Raw genomic sequence first — 24,477 nt, 5'->3', positions numbered from 1 at the left:
TTGCCAGATTTAGTTTTTTATGGAAGGTAATTGAATACCGAAAAGAACGTGGCGAAAAAAGTTTCAAATTTGGGCCCTTGGACTAAGGCCGCTACTCGGCCCTAAGTGTTTTTTGCACATAAATCGAGTAAATCTCATCCGATTTTGCTAGATTTTGTTTTATTTGAGAGATAATTGAATACCGAATAGAATGATGGCAAAAAATGTTTCAAATTTGGGCCCTTGGACTAAGGCCGCTACTCGGCCCTAAGTGTTTTTTGCACATAAATCGAGTAAATCTCATCCGATTTTGCTAGATTTTGTTTCATTTGAGAGATAGTTGAATGCCGAATAGAATGATGGCAAAAAAAGTTTCAAATTTGGGCCCTTGGACTAAGGCCGCTACTCGGCCCTAAGTGTTTTTTGCACATAAATCGAGTAAATCTCATCCGATTTTGCTAGATTTTGTTTTATTTGAGAGATAATTGAATACCGAATAGAATGATGGCAAAAAATGTTTCAAATTTGGGCCCTTGGACTAAGGCCGCTACTCGGCCCTAAGTGTTTTTTGCACATAAATCGAGTAAATCTCATCCGATTTTGCTAGATTTTGTTTCATTTGAGAGATAGTTGAATGCCGAATAGAATGATGGCAAAAAAAGTTTCAAATTTGGGCCCTTGGACTAAGGCCGCTACTCGGCCCTAAGTGTTTTTTGCACATAAATCGAGTAAATCTCATCCGATTTTGCTAGATTTAGTTTTTTATGGAAGGTAATTGAATACCGAAAAGAACGTGGCGAAAGAAGTTTAAAATTTGGGCCCTTGGACTAAGGCCGCTACTCGGCCCTAAGTGTTTTTTGCACATAAATCGAGTAAATCTCATCCGATTTTGCTAGATTTAGTTTTTTATGGAAGGTAATTGAATACCGAAAAGAACGTGGCGAAAAATTTTTCAAATTTGGGCCCTTGGACTAAGGCCGCTACTCGGCCCTAAGTGTTTTTTGCACATAAATCGAGTAAATCTCATCCGATTTTGCTAGTTTTTGTTTCATTTGAGAGATAATTGAATGCCGAATAGAATGATGGCAAAAAAAGTTTCAAATTTGCGCCCTTGGACTAAGGCCGCTACTCGGCCCTAAGTGCTTTTTGCACATAAATCGAGTAAATCTCAACCGATTTTGCTAGTTTTTGTTTTATTTGAGAGGTAATTGAATACCCAATGGAAAGTTGGCAAAAAAATTTGGGTTTATAAAATAATGTCGTAAATTGTTGGTTTTATTTGAGAGGTACTTCGTACGGGCTTTCGTAATTGCGCTATGCGCAATTTTAAAAATGAACACTTTCAGTAAATTTGACCATGCCCAACTTGACTTGCATTTTGGTAACAGACGCATTAGAGGGTTGTAGACGTATTAGGGTTCCGGGCGTATTACGGCTACGGACGTATTATGGTTACGGACGAAATAGGATTACGGATCGTACGGAACTAAGTCGCAGCAAACGCTCCGACTGTTCTGATGCCTTGTTTTTTATTGCGGATTCGTTATCTATGAACATAGACTAATTTTTTGCCGTAACCGTCTGCTTCCAATTCAACATGTTACAAACGGCATATTAATCTTATAAGCCTCCAGTACTTCGTACGGGGCTAAAAACAATATTTTTAGCTACACAACAACAATACGACAACGGTCCGTTTAAAGAAAAGTCTTACTTTTCAGGAAAAAGAGAAGAAACATTTATTACAAAACAAATCGTAGTGACAGAAAAACAATAGTTATTTGACGTTATGAGTCCCTTACTTTTGACATTAAGAGTCCCTATACTGTCTGCACACGAAGCTGTCACACACACATTTAAACATATGATTTTTCATTTTAATTTGTCAGTTTGTTCTATTGAGAGGGCCCTTGGTTATTTGTGTATCTGCTTTGGACGATTGTTTTTAGGCAATTTCGCGAGTTGTAGCCCGAATGAAGTGAGGGCTACATGCGAAAGTGCCTAAGATCAATCGTCCAAAACAGATACTCAAAAAAAATTTCATGTAAGTGGTCGAAAACCCGAGAAAAATCTCAAAACTTCCTCATTTTCGGCCCCGACACATGAAAAAACATTTTATGATTTTATGACCGACGACATCATAACAATGCTCGACTAGTCTTCTACATAACTATACGTATTAAAAGCCGAGGCGAGGCCTAGGTCAAAAAACTCACAAAAACTAGTATTTTCATTTTTATCCCAGGTTCTGTAATTTTGAACTGATAAAAAAATGTTTCTTGCTTATAACTTCGGTTCAAGCTTTGAAACAAAACCTTTTTTTATGAAAACGATTTTCACAATTTAAAAAAAAAATTAAAAACAATTTTAGGGAAAATCGTGAAAATTTGGTGGAAAATCGGGAAAAAATTGGATTTTTTTTACAAAAATCGGAAAAAGTTTTCATAGAAAAGTGTCTGCCTTTACAGTTAATTAAAATAAAAGAATCGCCGAGCAATCTCTAGCTAGCTGCACGTTTCCTCATAATACGAATTTTCTACTCAATTTATTTCCGCCGCACGATAATATCGCCCACGACAACATTATCAAACGATATTATCGTTTTTTGAACGATAATATCGTTCCTGACGATTTTAACCGTGTCCTAGATTCACAGTTCCGTCTATACTACAGTATCGCTTCGGTTTAAGGCTTTTTATATTTATTATGAGATTATAAGTCTCTGGGAGCTTCCATTTTGTATCTGAACGATTTTTTACATGTCTTAGCGACCCTGAGTCTTTCCAAAAAAGATGCGCACGAAAATTATGAAAATTTTATTTAGCCTTTGATTACAGCGATCGGTCTCAACTTAATGCATTTTTTGCTAATTCCAGCGGCATGACAAGTATCAACAACGTCGGTAACATTTTTATAGGACTCTGGTGCCTCTTCCATTACCAATTTCGGTGATGCAACGCGTATCGCTATGCCAAGAGATTTCATATTTTCGAGCACGTCCAAATAATCTAAATTTCTGCGTGACTTGGCGCGCGACAGAGCTCGTCCCTACAAAGAGAATCGTTTGTTTTGCTGAGTTTGCTTCGGTTGGAAACACCACTATCTTACCGCTCCATGACACGTCGAGCCAAACGTTTCGCTCATTCCTTTTTCGGTTCCCGTCAAAACGTAACTGCAAGTTCCCATAGTGCCACCAACCAGCACTGGCTGACCAGTTAATTGATAGTCGACTGGTATCAATGGGTGATGTGGCGGGAAGGCTCTTGTAGCGCCTTTTCGATGGACTAGAAGCGTTTTTTGTTTTCCATCTACCATGTGCTCTTCAATTTTGGCAACGTTATGTGACACGTCGTAAATGACATGCATATCCAGGTCATCCGGGGTAGTTTTGAACTGTTTTGCAAAGGCCTGATGCACGGAAAATGTGATGAAGACCAAGAAAAAACTTTTAATTTGTGTAAGCGTTACCTGTCTAGTCAAAAATGTCATCGAACTTCGGTTAACCCAAGCGAAATTTGCTGCAGCAGCCATGGCCTTTAGATAGTCTTGTCCCTCGGTGGATTTGATCCGTGCACAAGCTAGTTGTCGATCGTTGGTTTCAATTTTGTCACGTTTCATTGCCTTTTCCATTTGAACCAATGCATCCGTAGCAACTTGATGACCGAAGCCTCGACTTCCTGAATGAATCATCACACAAACTTGCCCTTTATCTTCAATTCCCATTTTGCTCGCCGCAAATTTATCGTAGATTTCGTCAACCACTTGAATCTCGGCGTAGTGATTCCCTGCACCCAATGTTCCCAACTGTGGTAGACCTCGCTTCTTTGCACGCATACTGACCTTTGACGGATCGGCACTCAACATGCGTCCATACTCTTCACAATGTTCCTTATCTTCAGCCCAGACGTATCCTTCTCGCAGCGACCAGTCCATTCCCATTTCCAAAGCTTCTTCCAAATCTTTGGCATTCATCGGTATAATACCTTTGGAACCGACCCCGACCGGAATATGATCGAATAAACTCTGGGCAATTTGCTCTTTGACTGGCTGTACATCTTTCTCAAACAAATTCGTACGCAACAAACGCACGCCACAATTAATGTCGAAACCAACACCACCCGGTGACACAATCGAATTCGGATCGTTAATATCAAACGCTGCCATGTTACCAATAGCAAATCCGTAGCCGGAGTGTATATCCGGTAAACCGACCGATTTTCCCACAATGCCGGGCAGAGCAGCAACATTGGCTATTTGTTTGACTCCTGGCAAGAAGCCACCCGTTTGGCCTGGTCGACAGGCATTTCGCAATTCTTCGAACATCAACTTTTCGAGGTGACTGTTTACGTAGAAGACTCCCTCGACATTCATGTTTGGTTGGAATCCGACTTTGATGCGATAGGAATGGTCATTGATTTTCTCAATGTACTTTAATTCCTGCTCGTAGGGACGGACAACCATTGTTAGACTTAATGATTGGCACTTGATGGTAAATTAAATTTCGAGTAATTTTTTCAGTGAATGTAGAAAATAACGCAGGATTCGTAATCGTATTCCTAAATGGTCTGTCCGGTGTTTTTTTCTGAGATACACTGTTTGTGTGAATGTGTGATGTGTGTGTAGTTCAGCGACTATGTTCCGTTTTCAAATCGAGGCGAATTTTTCGAAAAAAGGGAGGCCTAACTGAATCGTTCCTTCAGGAGTTTGAATAGTTATTTTTTGAATCAAAATACAGCACTGCTCCTCGTATGTACACGATGTACACCAAGGCAACTCTCTAGCAATATCACACCAATTGTTTACAAAATTTCATTATTTTAGAAGTGTATGAATACAGTGTAATGAAATTGACAAGCGACACTGTACGATTTTTGGCCTCCTAATTTTGTAAACAATTGGTGTGATATTGCTAGAGAGCTGCTGTGTACACCCAATTGACAAGTCTCAAATTTGAAGGATTTAGTGATAAGAGCTACTGCCTAGGATTGTTTGTATGTTTTAACTTAACGAAGACAAGTCTTTTCAAAAGAAACACAGTACCTACTGTGATTTCATCAGCCTCCGAATGTTTTCTGTGCTAGAAGCAGTGCTGTGATCAAAATAATCATAAGTCACCCGAGAAATTGTAATTTTTCCCTAGGTAGAGGTAGACAACCTGACTATAGCTCTCTAATGTATGACCACGACAATGTGTGAGCCTTTCACAGGCGGCAAGCAAATCAGCAGTTCTACTTTCGGATCTATTACTTCATTTGATCTAAGAATTTTAGTCAGAGCTTGTCGTTTATTACTGAAATTTTTATTGATAACAGATGATAGCCGTTAGAAACATATTAATAAACGTAAGTTAAGTATTGTTTCCACTCAACAAAAAGTGAGAGAGTCGTGAGAGAGCGAGCTGTCAAGTAAACAAAGCAAAATTTGAAAAAATTCGATTTTGTCTCTCTCACGGAGTACTTTTTTGGTAAGTGGAAATCAAGCATTAGCGTATATGCATTTCACAATAGGTATGCGTATCCTATGGGTCCATGTGTAATTTAGGATCCGTTTGCGTAAACAATTTAGTTAATATTGTGGCATGAATCTTGTCCGGAGCGATAGCGGAGGACTTGACGCAGTCTAACTTCCGAAAAAAGAACGAAGAAATTTTTTTGAGACGCGGCAACTATATATAGCCGAACATTTCAGTTTCTACCCTTTGGCCTATATCACCACAAAACATATTCTCGCTTCAAATACGAGGAAAACGAGCTATCACTCGACTATGTACCTTTAAAATTACCGGATATACATCGTTTTGAAATTGGCACTTTTCATACAAAATACACCAAATTGACTTTTCCCAAACAATCAAAATCTTTCAACTTACTCTGTATGTTTCTATCTATCTGTCTATCTATCGACGGTAGATCTCGGAAACTAGTCAGCCAATCTCCATGAAATTTTGCAGGAACCTCAGGGTGGGCATAAAAACCCCAGGAAAAACCAGAATTTTGTTTTATTGGCCTCGAAGTGGTTTCTGAGTGTGGTTTTCGAGGGTCGGGAACGTGTTTTCGGCTGTAGCTTAGCTGTATTGAAACCTACAGAGGCGTGTGACCCATCAAATGAAAGGTATTCGTAACACGATTCGAACAAAAAAATAATTTAAAAAAATCGGGCAGATTCGTTTGAGCTAGAGTGATTAGAGTGACCAAATTTTGAGCTACTCGAGCGTAGGATGAAAGGACTAACATTTTTTTGGGTTATGAAAGATAGAGAGTTACTTTCTTCGGCAAATTTTTGTTGGTAAAAATTATTTGGCAGATGATGAGATAAAACTAAGCCAGCTTGTTTGAACTAATTGGGTGTAAAATTTAATTTTTGCGTAACGAAGCTGAAAGCGTCAACTCTAGCGATATCATTCATTTTAGAAATTGTACTTCAAAGACTGCTTCACACTTTTCTCGAAAAGATTTTTGTTGGGATTGACTTTACCTTTCAACATAGAACATATCAATCACATGACTCACACATTTAGTCTGAGACGTTCTTTTATTTACGACAACTTCAACTTCATTAACCCACGAAAAATTGAGAAGTTCTAGTTTCACCCGAAAACAATTTAACTTATACATTGCTCGAGTGATTAAATTATTTTTTACTTTTTCTTTATTAGTACTGACGACAAGGTCTAGTACAAAGTCCGCGGGAATTTAAAGAAAGATTGTTCTGCATTTCTATTACTCAAAATTATCTCGATCAACGATGAACTTGTTTTAACACTAGAGTCAGGTGAAATTAAATTCTCACACATTTTTCCACACGAGTGGAAAATTTTGACAGATGGCCCATACATTTTCTGTCAAAATTTCATTTGACCGGTTTCACCGATTGGTTGTAACTTGACTTAAACCTGAGAATATGTTTGAATAAAATCCATTCAAAAACTCTTGAAATGAACGCACTGAGCGCTCTGTCAAAATAAATCTCAAAATATTTTAGTTGAGGTTCTCAACATCTATACACGGGAATTGTCACAGATAAAAGGTGAAAATGGCGTTGAATTTTTCATTGACTTCAATCGAAAAAGATGAATTTAATTATCTCAGTCCCGTTTAAGTGAAGTTATATCCGTGTTTTTGTGTTTAGTGAACATCGCACAAGACTGTAAAATTGCTGTTAATCGTAGAAGAACGTTTGAAAAAATTAAATAAATTGTCGGAGTTCACGAAATGGTTTCTGTAATGTTTGAATTTTGTTCTTTTGTTTTTTGGTTTGTTTGAATCATTGTTGATAAAAGTTAAAGTGAATTTGCACCGGAAGGATAATCAGAAATGCGACATTTAAAAGTAAATTCTCAACCGCAAACTGCGGTTCGTCGCACGATTGGAACGCGAAATTCAAAAGAAATTCCTGCCAAGACTGCACAAAATGATCGCAACAATATTGGTAAGTCGCGAACATCGATTCGTGCGATTAAATCAAATCAAACAACAAGAATCTGACAATTTCCTTTGTTCCATCGCATTGTCCCTGCGAAATAAAGGTAAACGAATTGGTGCCGGATCGATGCCACGAACAAGACGAAGTGCAACCCAAGCAAATACGCCCAGTAGTGCAGTAAAGACAACTGCAGCCGTAACGTCATCAAGTCAAAGCAGAATAGCAAGAGTTCAGAATGGCAACGATCAACCACGAAGCCGTGGCGAAATGGAATCATTGTTGAAGAAACGAGACGAAGCCATGCCCTGTATGACCGGATCAGATCGGGTAGCAAACTGGAAATCAACACAGTTCGCTATCGATTATTACAGGAATGTAAGGACGTTGGATCTAAAGGTTGAACTGCTTTTGTTGATACAAAACCTTTTCTTTTATTCGTAGGAAGTAGCAGTTTCGCCTCGTCGACAATCGGTGCGGTCGGTTCAAAAGTCGTCGATTCAAGAGAGAATTTCGTACGGGAAAGTAAGCTCTTCCACGTCGTTTGGTGACAATTCGCCGAGCTCATACGATTTCAAAGTTCCTACATCAATGCAGAGAAACGACAATTCGGCCGAGCTAATCGATTTGACCGACGACGCAAGTGAGTCGAACACATCGTCAATAACCACCACTCAAGAAGAGTTGTATTCGTATCTGGGAGTGGTGACCAAGTCTCAGACGAATAAAGTGGAAACGGAAACGGAAAACAAGACTGTTAAGCGATCGTCATTGCGTGTTAAGGTGAAACAAATAGCCCTGCGGAATCAAGAGATTTACAATCAGCTGGAGACTAATCGAAAATTGGAGGCAGCCAACAATCATACTCAAAGTCTTGTTCGATACAACGGATACCAATCGGAACAGTCTTCGGTTCAAGTTAAACCGCAAAATGGCGATCCGCGTCTGAACCACTACAAAACCAATCATCAGCACTATACGCAGACCACATACAAGTCCACGACTTTAGTCAATAATACAACGAATTCCCAATCATCACGGAACAACTACCGAACAGTCACAACAAGTCGCGTCAGTCAACAACATCAGCAGCATCTTTCATCAAACCAACTTGTTCCTTACTCGTTTCAATCGTCTAGGGTGCGGAACACCACCAACAAATGTACCGTTATGGAGCGATTCGTTTACAAGCCTCAACAGCCGACCGATTCTCGTCCCATTCAGGTCAACGCAGACAAATACAAAACATCCATTTTATCATCAACCACATCAAATACAACAACTGTTAATCGCCCCGCCAACGGTCAGCCACCGATTGGTAGCCGGCCAGCGAAGATTTCACCGACAAGGAAACCGGAAATGGCACGACCGTCTGAGAGAAGACCGCCGCTAATAACGGCCGGTATCAAACGTAAGGCAATGGAACAATGGATTGAATTGAGTTCATCGCATCCGACCACAGCCAATAATATTCCATCGAAGCCCAATACCAGTTCATCGTCGTTCGCCAGTTTGCATCAGCAGAACACGATCACAACCACGAACATTTCCACGCATCGAAAAATGCAGAAACTTGATGTGTCAGTGTACGTAAAGAATATTGGCAGCACAACTAGCCCTGCAAGCAGTACGTTCCAAACGAATTACCCGTCGAACGGTAGTAATGTCTCACCGCACAGAAAAATACAAATTGACTCGCGAAAAACTCACGTACAATCGGTCCGCACTGTACAGAACACAGTCATGACTAATGGCTCCACGCTACAGCAAAACAATTCTACGAAAAATGCGAGAGGAGTTGAGCAGCCAACTGGAAAGCCATCAATTCAGTCGCCATTGTTGAGAAACATTCGTCCGGCCAATGCACTAACATTGCAAACGTGTTCGCAGAAGAACATCGGCAACAATCGTGTGTCGAAGCGTCGAATAACTCCGAAGCTAAGCAGCGAGATGAAGAGAGCTATGATTCACGAAGCGCATACTAGACAGAATGTTGTTGTCGTCAATAATGTCATGCCGCCAAGAAAAGTTGAAAATGTGAACTCTCGCAGTGTTCCTCCCGGTAAGGTCTATTTACCACACACCACTGACAAGGATAACATATCGTCGATGCAAATGAATCAACAGCGGAACGTTTCCAGCAGCAACAACGTGTCTCCGAATAAATTCACGACTTACGATCCAAGAGTGTCATTGTCATCGATGCCTGTTACACAAAATATTGCCGTGAGTAAGGTGTCATCGATGCAAGCAAGTTCCAAGCAATATATTACCAGCACCGCAAATGATGTTGCCATTGAAGTGATGGTACATAGCAATTTCAATTCGAAGCGAGCAACATCGATGCAAATGCGAGCCATAGAAAATATTGAAACTCCCGGCAGTGCATTGGAGAAGAATACTCAACAGAACGTCGACAACAAAAAGATGGTGACCGGCGGAGATATGAAAAATATTGACTTGAACAAACGACTGTCGGTGCAATTGACTCAGCTGCGTCCCATCATACCGACCAGTCCGTCGAATTCTCATCAAAACACTAACAGCAACGCTAGCGGCATTGTAACACCAGTAGCACCGAAACAGAAAATCGAATCCGGCACATCCACCACATTGCAGCTGATTCAATCGCATTCGATGCAGAACATTTTACTGCTGCCAACCAGTTCCATGGAAAGTAAAAATGCTTTCCAGCCACCGATATTCGACGTTCAATCCGAGATTGAAATCACGTCGACCGATCTGAACGAAAATGTGGAGAGCAAGCCCGATATTCCACTTGATTTGTCAGCGTCCATCAGTGATGTCATTGAGGCAAAGAGAGATTCGAAGACTGTTCCAATGGACGATGCCAAACCATGTCTGACCATCGTTGACGAAAATATGGTGAATGAGTCTGACTGTGCTGATTTGAAACCATTGGAAACCATCGAAACCATCAAGAGCACAAATTTTCTGCAGAAGCGGGATGGTGATGTACTGGCCGTTCTCAGTTTTGACAAGCAGTTTGCGGTGATTCAAGAGAGGTTAATCAGTCTGTGGACACAATCGAGCGATCTGTTTAGCGTGTTCGGAATAGCCCAGCAATATGATTGCATTGGAAAAATCGAGCGATATAACTGTGGTAAGATTTAACCGTTGTGTCCGTATCACCGTCCTGCAGGTGGATAATTCTTTGGCCGTTCCTTTACAGATATTGAAATTGGCACGCCATCATATCAGCATCGATTGCTGTTGGTGGGTAGTAAAACGTTTTACGTCGAATTACGAGCGAAGAAATTGATTGGGGCGTACACACGTGAAAGTCTGATGTCAGTTTACTTGACTTTGTACTCGTTGAACGATCAACAACAATTAATTTTGCGACACATTGAGCTCGACCGCGTTCATGGGTAATGCATACAAATTTAACTAAATCCATGTTAATCCATCTTAATCATGTCATTCACCATCAATCTTGCAGGTCGATTCCATCGATACGGTACACAATACTGCCGAAATCAAGAAGCTTTGTTATCTCTTGGTTCGAAGCGGTCACCAATATTCGAAAATACAATCTGAGTGCGAACATGTTGAATCTGGAAAGTGTTCACATATATCCCGGCTGCCGAGAGCCACTGAAGAAGCTACAGTTTTTCGAGAGTAAGTGTAACAGCTTGCGTCCGCTATCAGAGCAGTTTGACGCAAATTTTTCCCTCCTTGCAGATGACACCGTGATTGCATTTGGTAATTCTACAATCACAATGTGGGACATTCGGAGTGGGGACATTACATGCAAAATTGACACCAATACGACCATTGGCGACAATTTGCATTTCTTTTCGTTGATTGAAAACGTAAGTGCACCGTTTTATCGATTTCCATCATTTCCTCTGAAGAACTTATAAGAGCAAGAATCCGTTAAGGAATGTGACACTTTGTAACTGCTACTAGGACTCCTAAATCTTGCCACATGCGTCCCGAACTATTCATGAAGAATGGTAAGCAATTAAATCAGATTCTTTGAACTCTCCTGGATTTGAGAGAAGGTCTCTTTTCGTCAGTTCTTCAAATTTAACCAATCTGGAAGGTCCACCTTCTTCCCAAAGCCAAAACTGGAAGATAAAAAGAGATTCCTAAGGATTTTTATAACTCTTCTGCAAGGTTGAGGTTCTTCAAAATCTATCACTCCACAGGGTACATTTCGCTACATTTAGAGAACACTAGGACGACAATCACTTCCACAAGATTTCTAGAATGCAGCTGCCCAGACTTTACCCCGGAGTGAATGATACCTTGTGATGAATGTTACCCGTTCGTAAAGAGGAGAACTTGACTGAATCGTCTACTATTTGGATGAACGTTCATTCCTTGAAGCTATATGAAAGATAAGTCAAGCTACTGAGCCGGTTGCGCTTTTGAAAATTTCCGAGCGTATTTGGCCCGCATCTACTCAGTCACTTCGTAGACCGATGTGAAAATGGAAGATATTGGCGAGAATCACTACGGTTCATTTTCTTCTTCATTTCGAAACAGAACACGAAGACCGACGGTAATAGCGCTCAATGTCTAATTATTTTAGCGACTGCAGGCAGCTTAAGATTTCGGGACAAAGATTCAGTTATTGCGACTTTGTAGGAGGCTTCACGTAGTAGAATTCCACAATAGAAGTTGTACTAACGGCCAAGAGTTTCTTTCATCTGATCGAAACTGACAGACTTATTTTCCACCCATTAACTGAACCGTTGTCTACGGCCGACGAGCTAACAATAGCGGACAATGCTTCCAACTTACCAATACTTTTTTTGCATTTCCAGACCGAACGAGCTCTTTTCCTTGTACAATCTTGTGCTGACCCGGTAGGAAACGGTCAACTTATCAAATTGCTGGCAATCAACATGAACAATAACTACTCGTGGAAGGTGATTTGTACGCATAAAATGCCGTCGAATGAATCAAAGTGAGTGAAAAAAGCTAATTCCAATAATGTACGTGTCTCACGTTTTTTGTGATTTTTGACCCATTCCAACAAGAAGACATGTTAATAAACTAAAACCTAAACTGGTACGTGTTTCTATCAACAGAGTCACTTCAATGGCAACCATCGCCAACCACTTTATCACCACGTATGAAAATGGCCAATCATTTTTGCTCAATTTGTACAACCCGAGACAATTCGTTGTGCGTTCGTTAGAAACGAGAGGATTGAAATGCTTCGCTACAAACGATAAAATCATTGTCATCGACCACAATCAATTAATTTCGAAAACGTTCGTCGATCACTTTTTCGCATAAGTTTCTGCCAAAACTGTCGACTGTAGCACGTGTTTTGTTAAAACAATAATTCGGTACGAACTCGAAATTGAATTTAGCGTTCGTCTTATCGTATATTTATGTAAAAAAAGTGAAAAAATAAAAATTAATTTATGAAGATCGATGCTTTTTTCAGTAATGCTAATGCATTCGGGTGTGGGGTGCGGAAGAACAAAGAACACATACATACAAGTCCATCAAGTGCATAGTCTTATCATTCGAACTTCGCAAATTTAGCTGAGATTAGGCATCCTGGAGCAAGCATAAAAGTATTTTCGTTAAGAGTCGAAAAAAATCGTTTCTTGATGATTTCTCTGAACCAAAATCTTTTTTTTAAAAAGTAAAACCATTGAAGCCCGCAAAAATGTGTCACTTTTAAAGGATAAAATTGGTCTGTGAATCATAGCTTAACCCACTTGGAGAAACCTATGCAGATTGTGTAAATTTATGTAATCTCGACAGGTTTCTCAGATTGGATTAAGATATGACTCACAAATTTGCAAAGGGTCCATTACTCTTAACCACAGTGATTTAAGAGAAATTGCTCACAGTGTCAGCAATATCTACCTCTTATCGACAAGCCTTTTTTATCGCTGAACTTTTAACTTTAACCTTAACCCCTCGACCTCAACGTGAGGTTCTTAAGAGGCATCGATCGATGCTTTGCTGAAAAGGGTACATGTGGTGGGCGTTTTTTAAATACTGGATTTTAGTTTACTTTTGATGAAATGTTTCCACCAGAATTCATAAAAAAGGTACGACCGCAATAACGACCACGAATGTGTTAGCTTTCAACAAAAATATATTCGATTGTAGCAGTTTCACGAGCTCTGAGAAAACTGAACAGTTTATGAAAATTTCCTTAAACTACTGACTTTTCTCAGAGCTGGTCAAACGACTGCAACCAAAACTAATTTTTGTTTAAAGCTAACACATTCGTGGTCGTACATTTTTGAAAAAGATATCATCAAATCTGAAATACTAGACACCAAATTGTAGACAACAATTTTAGCTAAGTAGCTCGATGCCTCTTAATTAAGACTGAATGAATTGATGACATTATACTTGCTTCCATTCGAAAATTAACCTCTCTCAACGACGATGGCACGAATAAGCGAATGTCGTTGTAGGTAACGTGAAACGTCAAACAGAAAAAGATTATTTGTCAAACACCTCGCAATTACTTAAAGAAACGCAGAAGACTTAATGATTATGTTGCGATGCGCTTCGCTTTCGTGAACGATTAACTCTAGGACTTGACTCTTCGTTTGAAATTTAAAAAAGGAAACTTAAAGGTTGGGTTGGCATACATTTTTTAACTTGAAAAGCTGAACAACGGTCCTATTATGAGTATGATTAATTCTATTTTCATTCAATGCTCCTGAAGGAGGAATCCCAAGATATCCATTAAAACGATCTTCGATGTTGTTCTGATTAAATAAAATTCGTTAAATTTTTTTTTTGTTTAATCTAAAATTTATTCTATTCGAAATGTTATATTGTACTCAATGCAGTTAGATTTGAACAAATAATTTTGTTACACAACAGAGTACATACCATTCACCCCTTTTTTTGTGTGAGGAAAGAACACTCTCACAACGAACAGACACAATCACGTTGTGTGCGTTGTTCCTCTTCTCTTTTTTCAAATTTACAAGTTTTAAACGAAATTTTGATTCAACGTAAGTTGCCATTAAAATTAAAATGTTTTTTTTTCTCCGTTTTTGTCTCATTAAAATTAGAATTAATATTTTAAAAATAATTAAATTTGTTTAATGGCGCACCTCATTTAATATGTCCGTCCATGTCGTGTGTGAACGATGCGTTTTCCACCTCTGCTGCTTCACGATCATCTTTATTGAAAATGTGCCACCAGCGGTTGATTGACGTTGAAATTTTTGTTTGATTTTTTTTTGTGTGTGTTTCGAGTCGGTTGTACGGGAAGATGAGTATTGGATTTGCTTTTAAATTATGGCTTCACCTGTGTGTAGTCTATAAATTTTCAAAAAATGATTGGAGATAATTCGAGATTGCATTTCCTGGAGTTTTAATGGGATTTTTTCTTTATTGTTATGGATTCGACGAGATCGGAATGAAATCATCGCTGTGTCACTCCTATAGAACCAGCATTTGTACCACGATTGTAGACTTTCCTAGACTCAAAATTTGTGTTCATCACTAACAGAACATCCATATATCCAGTCCGTACTTTCAACTTGATTCCTTAATCGGTATTTGTAGATGTAATGGCAGGGGGTCATAGAAGAAAGTTTCAAGCGGGGCTAGTCTGATTTATGTTATGTATGTAATACCGATGTCATTGTAGGGTCGACGGATCAGATCAATTTCAGAACAAAATCTGTGAGCGGGCGTCTTATGTACTTAAAGGATTCATCAAACGTGAGACGCGAGCCAAGTAGTCTAATCTAAATTGAAATTAAACGTCTGTCGAATGCTAGATCCGCCATACCTTTATTATTGCCAACTGACATAGCAATATAAGAAAGGGATGCACTTCCGTATAAGGTTAAAACAGCGTCTAGTGATTTTTTGCTGGAGCATTTGTAAAGCTTTTCTGGTTTCTATATTGAATTCAATTAAAAACTCAAAGATAAGCTCTTCCTAGTCACGGCGATGTGGCACCCAGATTTTTTAACAGATTTCAAAATACTTCTAGCCCAATTTTCATAGATTAGCAAAGTTTTTGAAGAGAATTTCCTGAAAATACGAAAAAAAAATCTGCAGCAAAGAAGCTCAGAGCTGACCTTACGTTTCCACTTGAAAATCGAGATGACAGAAACTGATCGAATGATAAATTGAAGAGAAAAAATATTTTTCATACGTGTGGCGTGAATAACCTTATTTTCTCCACTCGATTGCAATGAGAAGATGGCGTTTTCTTGACGCTCTATCTGATGACAGTTCGGGTGAGAAAAATGTTACTTTCTCAACCCTTGATTTTGCCATGGGGCAAGTGATGTTCATTTCGTGGATAGAAATGTCTTTTCACGCCATGCACGGATGAAAAAATTATGTGATCACCTCGGGGAAGACAAATAACCATTAGAAATGTAATATCCATTGACACGACCGGTTATCAGTCTTCGTTAGCCTGTGACGATGCAAGCCAGATTAGATTACCCAAATTCAAATATTTTTCTTTTCCTACACCAACATGCAGCAATGATCTAAACTCGAATAAATTACTTTCATTCGATGCTCTTCTTTTGTCAAAACAATTCCCATAAAAATCCATTCTGAACGACCAAAGAAGAAAGTTTTCCATTTTGCAAAACACGCCAACACTGAAGGGTCGGCCATTCAGTCGCATTTTTATGTTTTAGTTTGTAATAATTTGTTTGGGGGGATAGTAGTTAACAAAAATTTTCGTCTTAATAAAAATTAAAATTTTAAAAAGTACCTCGTCACAGCGCGCGGAACAACACACACATACTCTCAGCGAGAAGACCCTAAAATATATTTTTGGTTTTTTGATTTTTCTTTTATGTGGAAAGTAATACCTTGGTGTGGTCAACGATTTTTTTTATTATTATTATTATCTAATTTAACCGTTGGATGAGTCGTGTCATCTTTCATGTGGGCTGGATGAATGCGATGTTGTTGCAGGTTTTTAATATTTTTTTCCGTTTTCGTTTAAAAAAAATTATTTTGATTTGTAAAAAAAAAAATAATTGAAATACCTTGTTCGGAGACGAGAGTACAAATTTGTAGAGAGATTTATCGAATCGAAAGTGGTGCTATCAGAATAATCACACTTTGAATCAACGCTGTTGTCGTTTATGGAAATGGCACATTTTGTCGCACACTCTGTACAACTTGAGCACTGAATTGGAGTTGTATATTGAAAATCATTTTAGTCACATAAGCTATAAACATACAGCTTAGACTTACTTGCCCGGTTTGCGATTTTTCTTTTTTGCTACAAAAATATCAACTCCAATTCAATGGATACAGATGGACGTGAACACTAATTGTTTTTGTTTGTTTTTTTTTTCTTCATATAAATAATTTTACGCAACTAACCTGTGCAAATGCCAAACAACGAAAGTTTTTTTTTTATCGAAAAAATATTTGAAAATCACTTACTTGATGTGTTTTGGTTATGGTTTGAGGATACCTCATTAAATGCCGAAAAGTTGCTGAAAAAATTCTAATGTTTGCTTCGACTGCGACGTCGACAGCGTTCGCGGTCACGATCAACATCACGGTCACGATCACCTCGGTAATCATCTCCTGAAAACATGGTTTGTTTATGTATAAAGACTTAACGACACACGAACTAGATGCCGCAAAAACGACACTTCGCAAGTGGAATCGAATAGAAGCTGAGACTTACGGTTGTAACGATTCCTATCTCTATCTCGATGACTTCGATCCCCTCGACGATCACCGTCGCCCCGGCGATCACTCTCACTGCTGCGTCCATCTCGGCGATCTTTTGATCCTCTATCATAGTCTCGTCTATTGCGATCATCTCGGCGATCACGACGTCGGTCTTCGTAATCGTCACTGCATTCAAATAAACGAATTTGTGATAAACCGGACCGCAATATTTATAGAAACACTTTACACTTACCGCCTTTTGCCATCTCTCCGGTCTCGGTTACCATTATCTGATTTACTTCGTCTGTCATCACTGTTTAATCGGTCCTCTTCATCTCGGTCCATGTTTCGACGCTTTTCGTACATTTCATCGACAGCCTTTCGCAGCTTCGAATATCCCATATGTTGTTTTCCCGTCAAGTGATCCTCTAACCGTTGTTGTGCATCACCGACTATTAGAAATGCACCACAAACTTCGCAAACTTCCATCTGTTTTTCGGTTGACGTAAAATCATTCCACGCAGCCGGTCCAGATGCTGATGAGGTGGCATTGCTGGGACTAGTTGGCGGTGGACCTCCATTCTCGTGCTGATTGACCAGAGCCTCTTTTTCCTCTTTCAACTGATCGCAAAGTGTCATTAAACCTTGCGCTTGGTCGACGTCACCGCGGTTGCCTGGAAACACATTTACTTATTGATTTTATCGTGACTTGACGACACAAAGAGCGCGTGAATATTTACCAGCTTCTTCAGCTTCGCCAATCAGTTTCTTAATTCGAGCATTCAAATTGTTCAATTGCTCTTGGAACTTAGACACGTAAACTGGGGCACCGTCTCCCTTGTTCATCAATAGCAACCGTTGCTTTCCTTTCGATATTTTGCGATCGACCTCGTTCAGCATGTGGTTCGAGAACCGAAGAAATTCGTCTTCATAGTTCCTTTTCCGCTTGCTAGGACGTGCTTCATCATACAGTTTCTTAGCTTCCTCGTCGTGTATTTTAGGACATGCGCCAAGATCCGCTCGTGTATTGACAAAGAGGTCATGCGGACAAAATTTTACCAAAAAGTACAAGCAGAACTGAAAGATTGAGTGAATGTTTATGCCAAAATCGTATCCGACGTATATCGTGCGTTATAACTGAACGATACGTATCTAATAAATATACAAAACATCTTACCTCTGGGTCGTCCCAATTGATTTTCCTACAAATTGCCGTCGATGGATCCAAATTTCGATTTCGGCCCATTAACTCGTCAAGTAGTTGCCGCGCTGTATCGACCATTCTGTGTAAATTTTAGAATTTTTTCGATTTTTTATCCTTGAAAAAGTCTGTTCTTTCTGTCCAACCAGGCAATGATGAAGAACACGAAGAAAAAGAAATGGCGGAGGAAATGTCACTTTCTGTCAGATTTTTTAAAACGCACACACTCACAAAGCTAGACTCACGAGCAAGTTCACTTTGTTTTGTTTTTGGAAAACTTCATAGCACATAGTTCTAGGATAGGGAAGACAGTGGACCTATAAGACATCCCTTATTTTTAAGAACTGACTTGTTAGAAGTCCAAATATTAGCCGAATAAATGTCAAAAAACTTAATAAATGTTCAGAACAAAGAAGTAACGTCAGGATTCGACATTGTTTTGGATGAGCTACTCCATATAATATACAGTCAAAATGGTTATGTCACATGAAACAGAAATCAAGGAGGGGCCAGTAGTGACGAAATGGCTGTGCAAGCAACACTGGAACTGGAGTCCCAAATTAAAGCTATGTGTCTTTAATTGGTCTTCTAGAAAAAACTTCAAAAAAATACTTATTAGGACATGCATGACGTTTCCAGACGCCGGCCATATCTGAACGTGGGTCATGGCCGGCTGAAATCATAAGTACTTGAACAGAGCTTTCGATGAATAACAAATTGAAAATGGCTTCAAAGTTTATGAATATTTTGGGACATTTTTTTGTGGGAACCCTATGTCCGTGAACTTAGTCCAAAACAAAATTTTTTGAACCAGCCTCCTGCAAGATTTAATACCATCCCCCTGCACATATATGTGTTGCCTCTATGAAGAGCGGAGGTGTGACTAATAAGGTCTATGAAGAGCGGAGGTGTGGCTAAAAAGGTAAAATGGGTGTGTCCAAATCAGAAATAACTTTGTGGGAGTCTCTTCTTCTGTATGTGTTTTCTGCGACTCACTTTTTGGGAATTAAACACAAAGTGTCTTTGTGTCCAAACCACAAAATCTTCTGCGAGTCTCATTTTGGGAATTAAACACAAAGTAACTTTATGTGTCCAAACCACAAAATCTTCTCCGAGTCACTTTTTGAGAATTAAACACAAAGTAACTTTGTGTCCAAACCACAAAATCTTCTGCGAGTCTCTTTTTGGGAATTATACACAAAGTGTCTTTGTGTCCAAACCACAAAATCTTCTGCGAGTCACTTTTTGGGAATTAAACACAAAGTATCTCTGTGTCCAAACCACAAAATCTGCTGCGAGTCTCTTTTTGGGAATTAAACACAAAGTAACTTTGTGTCCAAACCACAAAATCTTCTGCGAGTCTCTTTTTGGGAATTAAACACAAAGTAACTTTGTGTCCAAATCACAAAATCTTCTGCGAGTCTCATTTTGGGAATTAAACACAAAGTAACTTTATGTGTCCAAACCACAAAATCTTCTCCGAGTCACTTTTTGGGAATTAAACACAAAGTAACTTTGTGTCCAAACCACAAAATCTTCTGCGAGTCTCTTTTTGGGAATTAAACACAAATTGTCTTTGTGTCCAAACCACAAAATCTTCTGCGAGTCACTTTTTGGGAATTAAACACAAAGTGTCTTTGTGTCCAAACCACAAAATCTTCTGCGAGTCACTTTTTGGGAATTAAACACAAAGTATCTTTGTGTCCAAACCACAAAATCTTCTGCGAGTCTCTTTTTGGGAATTAAACACAAAGTAACTTTGTGTCCAAATCACAAAATCTTCTGCGAGTCGCTTTTTGGGAATTAAACACAAAGTTTCTTTGTGTCCAAACCACAAAATCTTCTGCTAGTCTCTTTTTTGGGAATTAAACACAAAGTAACTTTGTGTCCAAACTACAAAATCTTCTGCGAGTCTCTTTTTGGGAATTAAACACAAAGTAACTTTGTGTTCAAACCACAAAATCTTCTGCGAGTCTCTTTTTGGGAATTAAACACAAAGTAACTTTGTGTCCAAATCACAAAATCTTCTGCGAGTCGCTTTTTGGGAATTAAACACAAAGTATCTTTGTGTCCAAACCACAAAATCTTCTGCTAGTCTCTTTTTGGGAATTAAACACAAAGTATCTTTGTGTCCAAACTACAAAATCTTCTGCGAGTCTCTTTTTGGGAATTAAACACAAAGTATGTTTGTGTCCAAACCACAAAATCTTCTGCGAGTCTCTTTTTGGGAATTAAACACAAAGTAACTTTGTGTCCAAACCACAAAATCTTCTGCGAGTCGCTTTTTGGAAATTAAACACAAAGTAACTTTGTGTCCAAACCACAAAATCTTCTGCGAGTCGCTTTTTGGGAATTAAACACAAAGTATCTTTGTGTCCAAACCACAAAATCTTCTGCGAGTCTCTTTTTGGGAATTAAACACAAAGTATCTTTGTGTCCAAACCACAAAAAATCTTCTGCGACTCGATTCCCAAAACGTGACTCGTAGCAGATTTTGTGGTTTGGACACAAAGTTACTTTGTGTTTAATTCCCAAAAAGAGACTCGCAGCAGATTTTGTGGTTTGGACACAAAGATACTTTGTGTTTAATTCCCAAAAAGTGACTCGCAGAAGATTTTGTGGTTTGGACACAAAGTTACTTTGTGTTTAATTCCCAAAAAGAGACTAGCAGAAGATTTTGTGGTTTGGACACTAGAATACTTTGTGTTTAATTCCCAAAAAGCGACTCGCAGAAGACATTTTGTGGTTTGGACACAAAGATACTTTGTGTTTAATTCCCAAAAAGAGACTCGCAGAAGACATTGTGTGGTTTGGACACAAAGATACTTTGTGTTTAATTCCCAAAAAGTGACTCGCAGAAGATTTTGTGGTTTGGACACAAAGTTACTTTGTGTTTAATTCCCAAAAAGAGACTCGTAGAAGATTTTGTGGTTTGGACACAAAGATACTTTGTGTTTAATTCCCAAAAAGCGACTCGCAGAAGACATTTTGTGGTTTGGACACAAAGATACTTTGTGTTTAATTTCCAAAAAGTGACTCGCAGAAGATTTTGTGGTTTGGACACAAAGTTACTTTGTGTTTAATTCCCAAAAAGAGACTCGCAGAAGATTTTGTGGTTTGGACACAAAGATACTTTGTGTTTAATTCCCAAAAAGCGACTCGCAGAAGACATTTTGTGGTTTGGACACAAAGATACTTTGTGTTTAATTCCCAAAAAGTGACTCGCAGAAGATTTTGTGGTTTGGACACAAAGATACTTTGTGTTTAATTCCCAAAAAGAGACTCGCAGAAGATTTTGTGGTTTGGACACAAAGATACTTTGTGTTTAATTCCCAAAAAGTGACTCGCAGAAGATTTTGTGGTTTGGACACAAAGTTACTTTGTGTTTAATTCCCAAAAAGAGACTCGCAGCAGATTTTTTGGTTTGGACACAAAGACACTTTGTGTTTAATTCCCAAAAAGAGACTCGCAGAAGATTTTGTGGTTTGGACACAAAGATACTTTGTGTTTAATTCCCAAAAAGAGACTCGCAGCAGATTTTGTGGTTTGGACACAAACATACTTTGTGTTTAATCCCAAAAAGTGAGTCGCAGAAAACACATACATAAGAAGTGACTCCCACAAAGTTATTTCTGATTTGGACACACCCATTTTACCTTTTTAGCCACACCTCCGCTCGTCATAGACCTTTTTAGCCACGCCTCCGCCCTTCATAGAGGCAACACATATATGTGCAGGGGGATGGTCTTAAATCTTGCAGGAGGCTGGTTCAAAAATTTTGTTTTGGACTATCTTTTGGTACCATAATAAAACTGACTATGACACTTGTACTTCAAGAAATGATCGAATTCAACTAAGGAAATTTGTGAGGTCCAGTCATCGGGTTAACTACGTTCCATAAAACCGATATGACCGATCGGCCGATTTATCTATATAACGACCCCACTCACCTTTTTATGTCAATTTTTTTTTTTTTTTAAATGCGTTCAAAAAGTCTTTAAAAAAAGTCCTCCTGACCGACATTAGACCTGTTTTTCTTATTGAAGAAAATGTCAGTCTAATCTTGCTGACTCATTAAGTAAAACGAGCATCTCAACTTATTTCTGCTACTAATTCTTCGACCCAGAGCATTCCGAAGACAAATAAATGCTGTGCAAATATGAAGCTCAGCCTGCAGTCTTTAATTGAATAAAAAAAATCTTTTTTTTGAACGATTACAACGAATAAATTTAATTTTTCATGATTCAGAATTCTTATGACCGAAAACCGAGACCATGTGGAATAGTTTATAACCTTATGTACAGCTCTATTTGCGGAATATCTTAAATTACTCATTTTCATTTTTTTTTTAAGAGTTATTGTACGACCGACAAATTCAAACTCTCTTCCGATTGATAATTTATACAAAAAAAAATTAAGAAAGAAAAACACAATCGAAACGACCAAATTATAAATTTTCCATTCGCTACGAAATACTGATCAATGCTGAATTACACAAAAGAAACAAGAAAAAATGGGAAAACAAAGAAAACAAAAATTTCAATCTCGGAAGAAAGAGTTAGGATTTTTTTTAAAACTTTTCTTTCAATTTTAAAACAGAATATCATCGTCGCCTTCGTCAAGCATATTACCCTGATCGCGTACATCGATTCCCTGCTCCAGTAGTGCAGCTTTGTTGGCTTCCGCCTTCTTACGAGCAATACGTTTTTTGTCCTACAATAGTCAAGGGATTGGAGGTCAAATTCAAATCGTCAAACTACTCAATTCGCACGCAACAAACGTTTACTCACTTGAATCTTCTTCAAACGGTAGAATTCTTCTCTTTCCAATTCGTCTAGCTCGGAAATGATGTAAGCCAAGGTACGTTCAATACGTGGAATGATAACTGAAACGAAGAAATGCCTCCGCGTCAGTAAGTTGCGAAAAAATAAAATGAAAGAAAAACATCGTCAAAATCAAATACGTAACAGCCGACAGCAACCCGTACTTCGTCGTACATTTAATTTTCGTACAGTCAGAGGCAGTGAAATTTCAGCATGAATTTGCTTCAGCTGTTTTTCAGATGATCCACACAAACAATCAAAACCATTTATACTCTACTGTTGAAGCTGATACACACACGTAGTGGTAAAACTAAAACCGTATAAACAAATTGATGAATGTGTGGATCAGATGAAAAACAGATCAATGAAAAGTCACACTTTGAAGGACTTCTCTTGTTATCTGGCTAGAATTTGCAGTCATAATTTACATAACTTCCATTAAACAGACAAAAAATTGTTTGGGACACTACTCCTGTATGGAATAGAATCAAATTATTTAAGCTGAACCACATACCGTGCTCGATAGCATTAACTCTTCTGTTTGTAATCTTGATAACCTCGTCCAAAGTGACGAAAGCCGTTTGTAGCGAAGCCAATTCGACCAATAACTTAACGGCTGCTTGGTAATTCTTCTTGAGCTTAGCCAACTGCTGACCACCTCTCGCCAAACCAGCCAATTCGTATGTATCAGCTCCGTCCTAATAGAGAAAATAAATTATTTTTTGTGATTTTATGTCATAATTTTTCGTCGGGCTTACCGTGTAGGACTCGAACACTGGCAATGTGACACCAGCAACATTATCCTTCTTTGTACGAATTTTGATTTGAGCCTTGGTAACGTTTTGGAGGACGACTTGATTGAAATCGCCAGTTGCGAATTTAGCTTCAGCTAGAGAAAATGCACTCTCTTTCATCACCTCTCCCATCAATGTTTTCGTCTAACGGATGAGACAGGCATACGGGAATGTATAAGCGAATTGGTGGCGTACAAATCAATGGAAAGTAATGCAACAACAAACCTCGATAATTTTGCTTAAAATTTGTCGGAAACGCATTTGCAAAGCGTCAGCTTTCTTTTTGAGTAATCCATGGCCCTTCTGTGCTCCAGCAAGGCGAGCCTTCATCAACATCTGAGCACTGAAAGGTAGCAAGAACTTGTCAATAATTTCGCCTTGGGGAAGTCACCCAAAATTCATCATTAAATCAACTTCGCAGAAGATTTGCTTGAAATTTAAACTCAAGAATAGAACGAACGGCATAAAAACTCACCCCCGAGACGGGAAAATCGCAAGCCTATCTTTTCCAGACATTTTTCAGCAATTTTTATGAGGATTACAAGTTTTCACAAGATCACAAGAATAAGTCAGCTGACACACCAAGTAGAACCACGAACAATACAATGATGAAGTTTTAGACAGT

At 38.7% G+C, this 24,477-nt stretch overlaps 4 protein-coding genes across 4 annotated transcripts; 1 reads left to right on the top strand and 3 right to left on the bottom strand.

The window, feature by feature from the left end:
* Nucleotides 1-2,780: 2,780 nt before the first annotated feature.
* Nucleotides 2,781-4,584, bottom strand: LOC119081959 (RNA-splicing ligase RtcB homolog). The gene is made up of 3 exons (XM_037191262.1): nt 3,448-4,584; nt 3,088-3,387; nt 2,781-3,027 (listed from the first exon to the last, which is right to left on the bottom strand). The coding sequence occupies exons 1-3, from the start codon at nt 4,438-4,440 to the stop codon at nt 2,800-2,802; spliced, it is 1,521 nt and encodes a 506-aa protein (XP_037047157.1). The 5' UTR covers nt 4,441-4,584; the 3' UTR covers nt 2,781-2,799.
* Nucleotides 4,585-6,951: 2,367 nt separating this feature from the next.
* Nucleotides 6,952-12,808, top strand: LOC119081952 (mucin-17-like). Its single transcript, XM_037191245.1, has 8 exons — nt 6,952-7,407; nt 7,505-7,776; nt 7,843-10,522; nt 10,592-10,790; nt 10,862-11,040; nt 11,104-11,234; nt 12,195-12,337; nt 12,462-12,808. Exons 1-8 carry the CDS (start codon nt 7,293-7,295, stop codon nt 12,670-12,672), a joined length of 3,930 nt encoding a protein of 1,309 aa, XP_037047140.1. The 5' UTR covers nt 6,952-7,292; the 3' UTR covers nt 12,673-12,808.
* A 1,557-nt stretch (nt 12,809-14,365) lies between these two features.
* Nucleotides 14,366-18,415, bottom strand: LOC119081970 (luc7-like protein 3). The gene is made up of 6 exons (XM_037191282.1): nt 18,212-18,415; nt 17,775-18,111; nt 17,288-17,708; nt 17,048-17,220; nt 16,798-16,944; nt 14,366-14,682 (listed from the first exon to the last, which is right to left on the bottom strand). The coding sequence occupies exons 1-5, from the start codon at nt 18,314-18,316 to the stop codon at nt 16,862-16,864; spliced, it is 1,119 nt and encodes a 372-aa protein (XP_037047177.1). The 5' UTR covers nt 18,317-18,415; the 3' UTR covers nt 14,366-14,682; nt 16,798-16,861.
* A 4,020-nt stretch (nt 18,416-22,435) lies between these two features.
* LOC119081984 (V-type proton ATPase subunit D 1) lies at nt 22,436-24,477 on the bottom strand. The gene is made up of 6 exons (XM_037191305.1): nt 24,328-24,477; nt 24,078-24,195; nt 23,817-23,996; nt 23,573-23,756; nt 23,026-23,120; nt 22,436-22,948 (listed from the first exon to the last, which is right to left on the bottom strand). Exons 1-6 carry the CDS (start codon nt 24,366-24,368, stop codon nt 22,826-22,828), a joined length of 741 nt encoding a protein of 246 aa, XP_037047200.1. The 5' UTR covers nt 24,369-24,477; the 3' UTR covers nt 22,436-22,825.

The sequence above is a fragment of the Bradysia coprophila genome, unplaced genomic scaffold (genome assembly GCF_014529535.1).
Source record: "Bradysia coprophila strain Holo2 unplaced genomic scaffold, BU_Bcop_v1 contig_373, whole genome shotgun sequence".
Taxonomy (NCBI): Eukaryota; Metazoa; Arthropoda; class Insecta; order Diptera; family Sciaridae; genus Bradysia; species Bradysia coprophila.
The sequence above is the reverse complement of the archived record's forward strand: the minus strand, read 5'-3'. Positions and strand labels throughout refer to the sequence as shown.

Coding starts and splice junctions, on each gene's coding strand:
- LOC119081952 (XM_037191245.1), top strand. CDS start 7,293: ATGCGACATTTAAAAGTAAATTCTCAACCGCAAACTGCGGTTCGTCGC. Junction 7,408..7,504: donor AAATGATCGCAACAATATTG/GTAAGTCGCGAA, acceptor TGCGAAATAAAG/GTAAACGAATTGGTGCCGGA. Junction 7,777..7,842: donor CTATCGATTATTACAGGAAT/GTAAGGACGTTG, acceptor TTTTATTCGTAG/GAAGTAGCAGTTTCGCCTCG.
- LOC119081959 (XM_037191262.1), bottom strand. CDS start 4,440: ATGGTTGTCCGTCCCTACGAGCAGGAATTAAAGTACATTGAGAAAATC. Junction 3,388..3,447: donor TGACATTTTTGACTAGACAG/GTAACGCTTACA, acceptor TCCGTGCATCAG/GCCTTTGCAAAACAGTTCAA. Junction 3,028..3,087: donor GCTCGACGTGTCATGGAGCG/GTAAGATAGTGG, acceptor TTCTCTTTGTAG/GGACGAGCTCTGTCGCGCGC.
- LOC119081970 (XM_037191282.1), bottom strand. CDS start 18,316: ATGGTCGATACAGCGCGGCAACTACTTGACGAGTTAATGGGCCGAAAT. Junction 17,709..17,774: donor TGGCGAAGCTGAAGAAGCTG/GTAAATATTCAC, acceptor ATGTGTTTCCAG/GCAACCGCGGTGACGTCGAC. Junction 17,221..17,287: donor CGGAGAGATGGCAAAAGGCG/GTAAGTGTAAAG, acceptor ATTTGAATGCAG/TGACGATTACGAAGACCGAC.
- LOC119081984 (XM_037191305.1), bottom strand. CDS start 24,368: ATGTCTGGAAAAGATAGGCTTGCGATTTTCCCGTCTCGGGG. Junction 23,757..23,816: donor CAGTGTTCGAGTCCTACACG/GTAAGCCCGACG, acceptor TTTCTCTATTAG/GACGGAGCTGATACATACGA. Junction 23,121..23,572: donor AGTTAATGCTATCGAGCACG/GTATGTGGTTCA, acceptor TCTTCGTTTCAG/TTATCATTCCACGTATTGAA.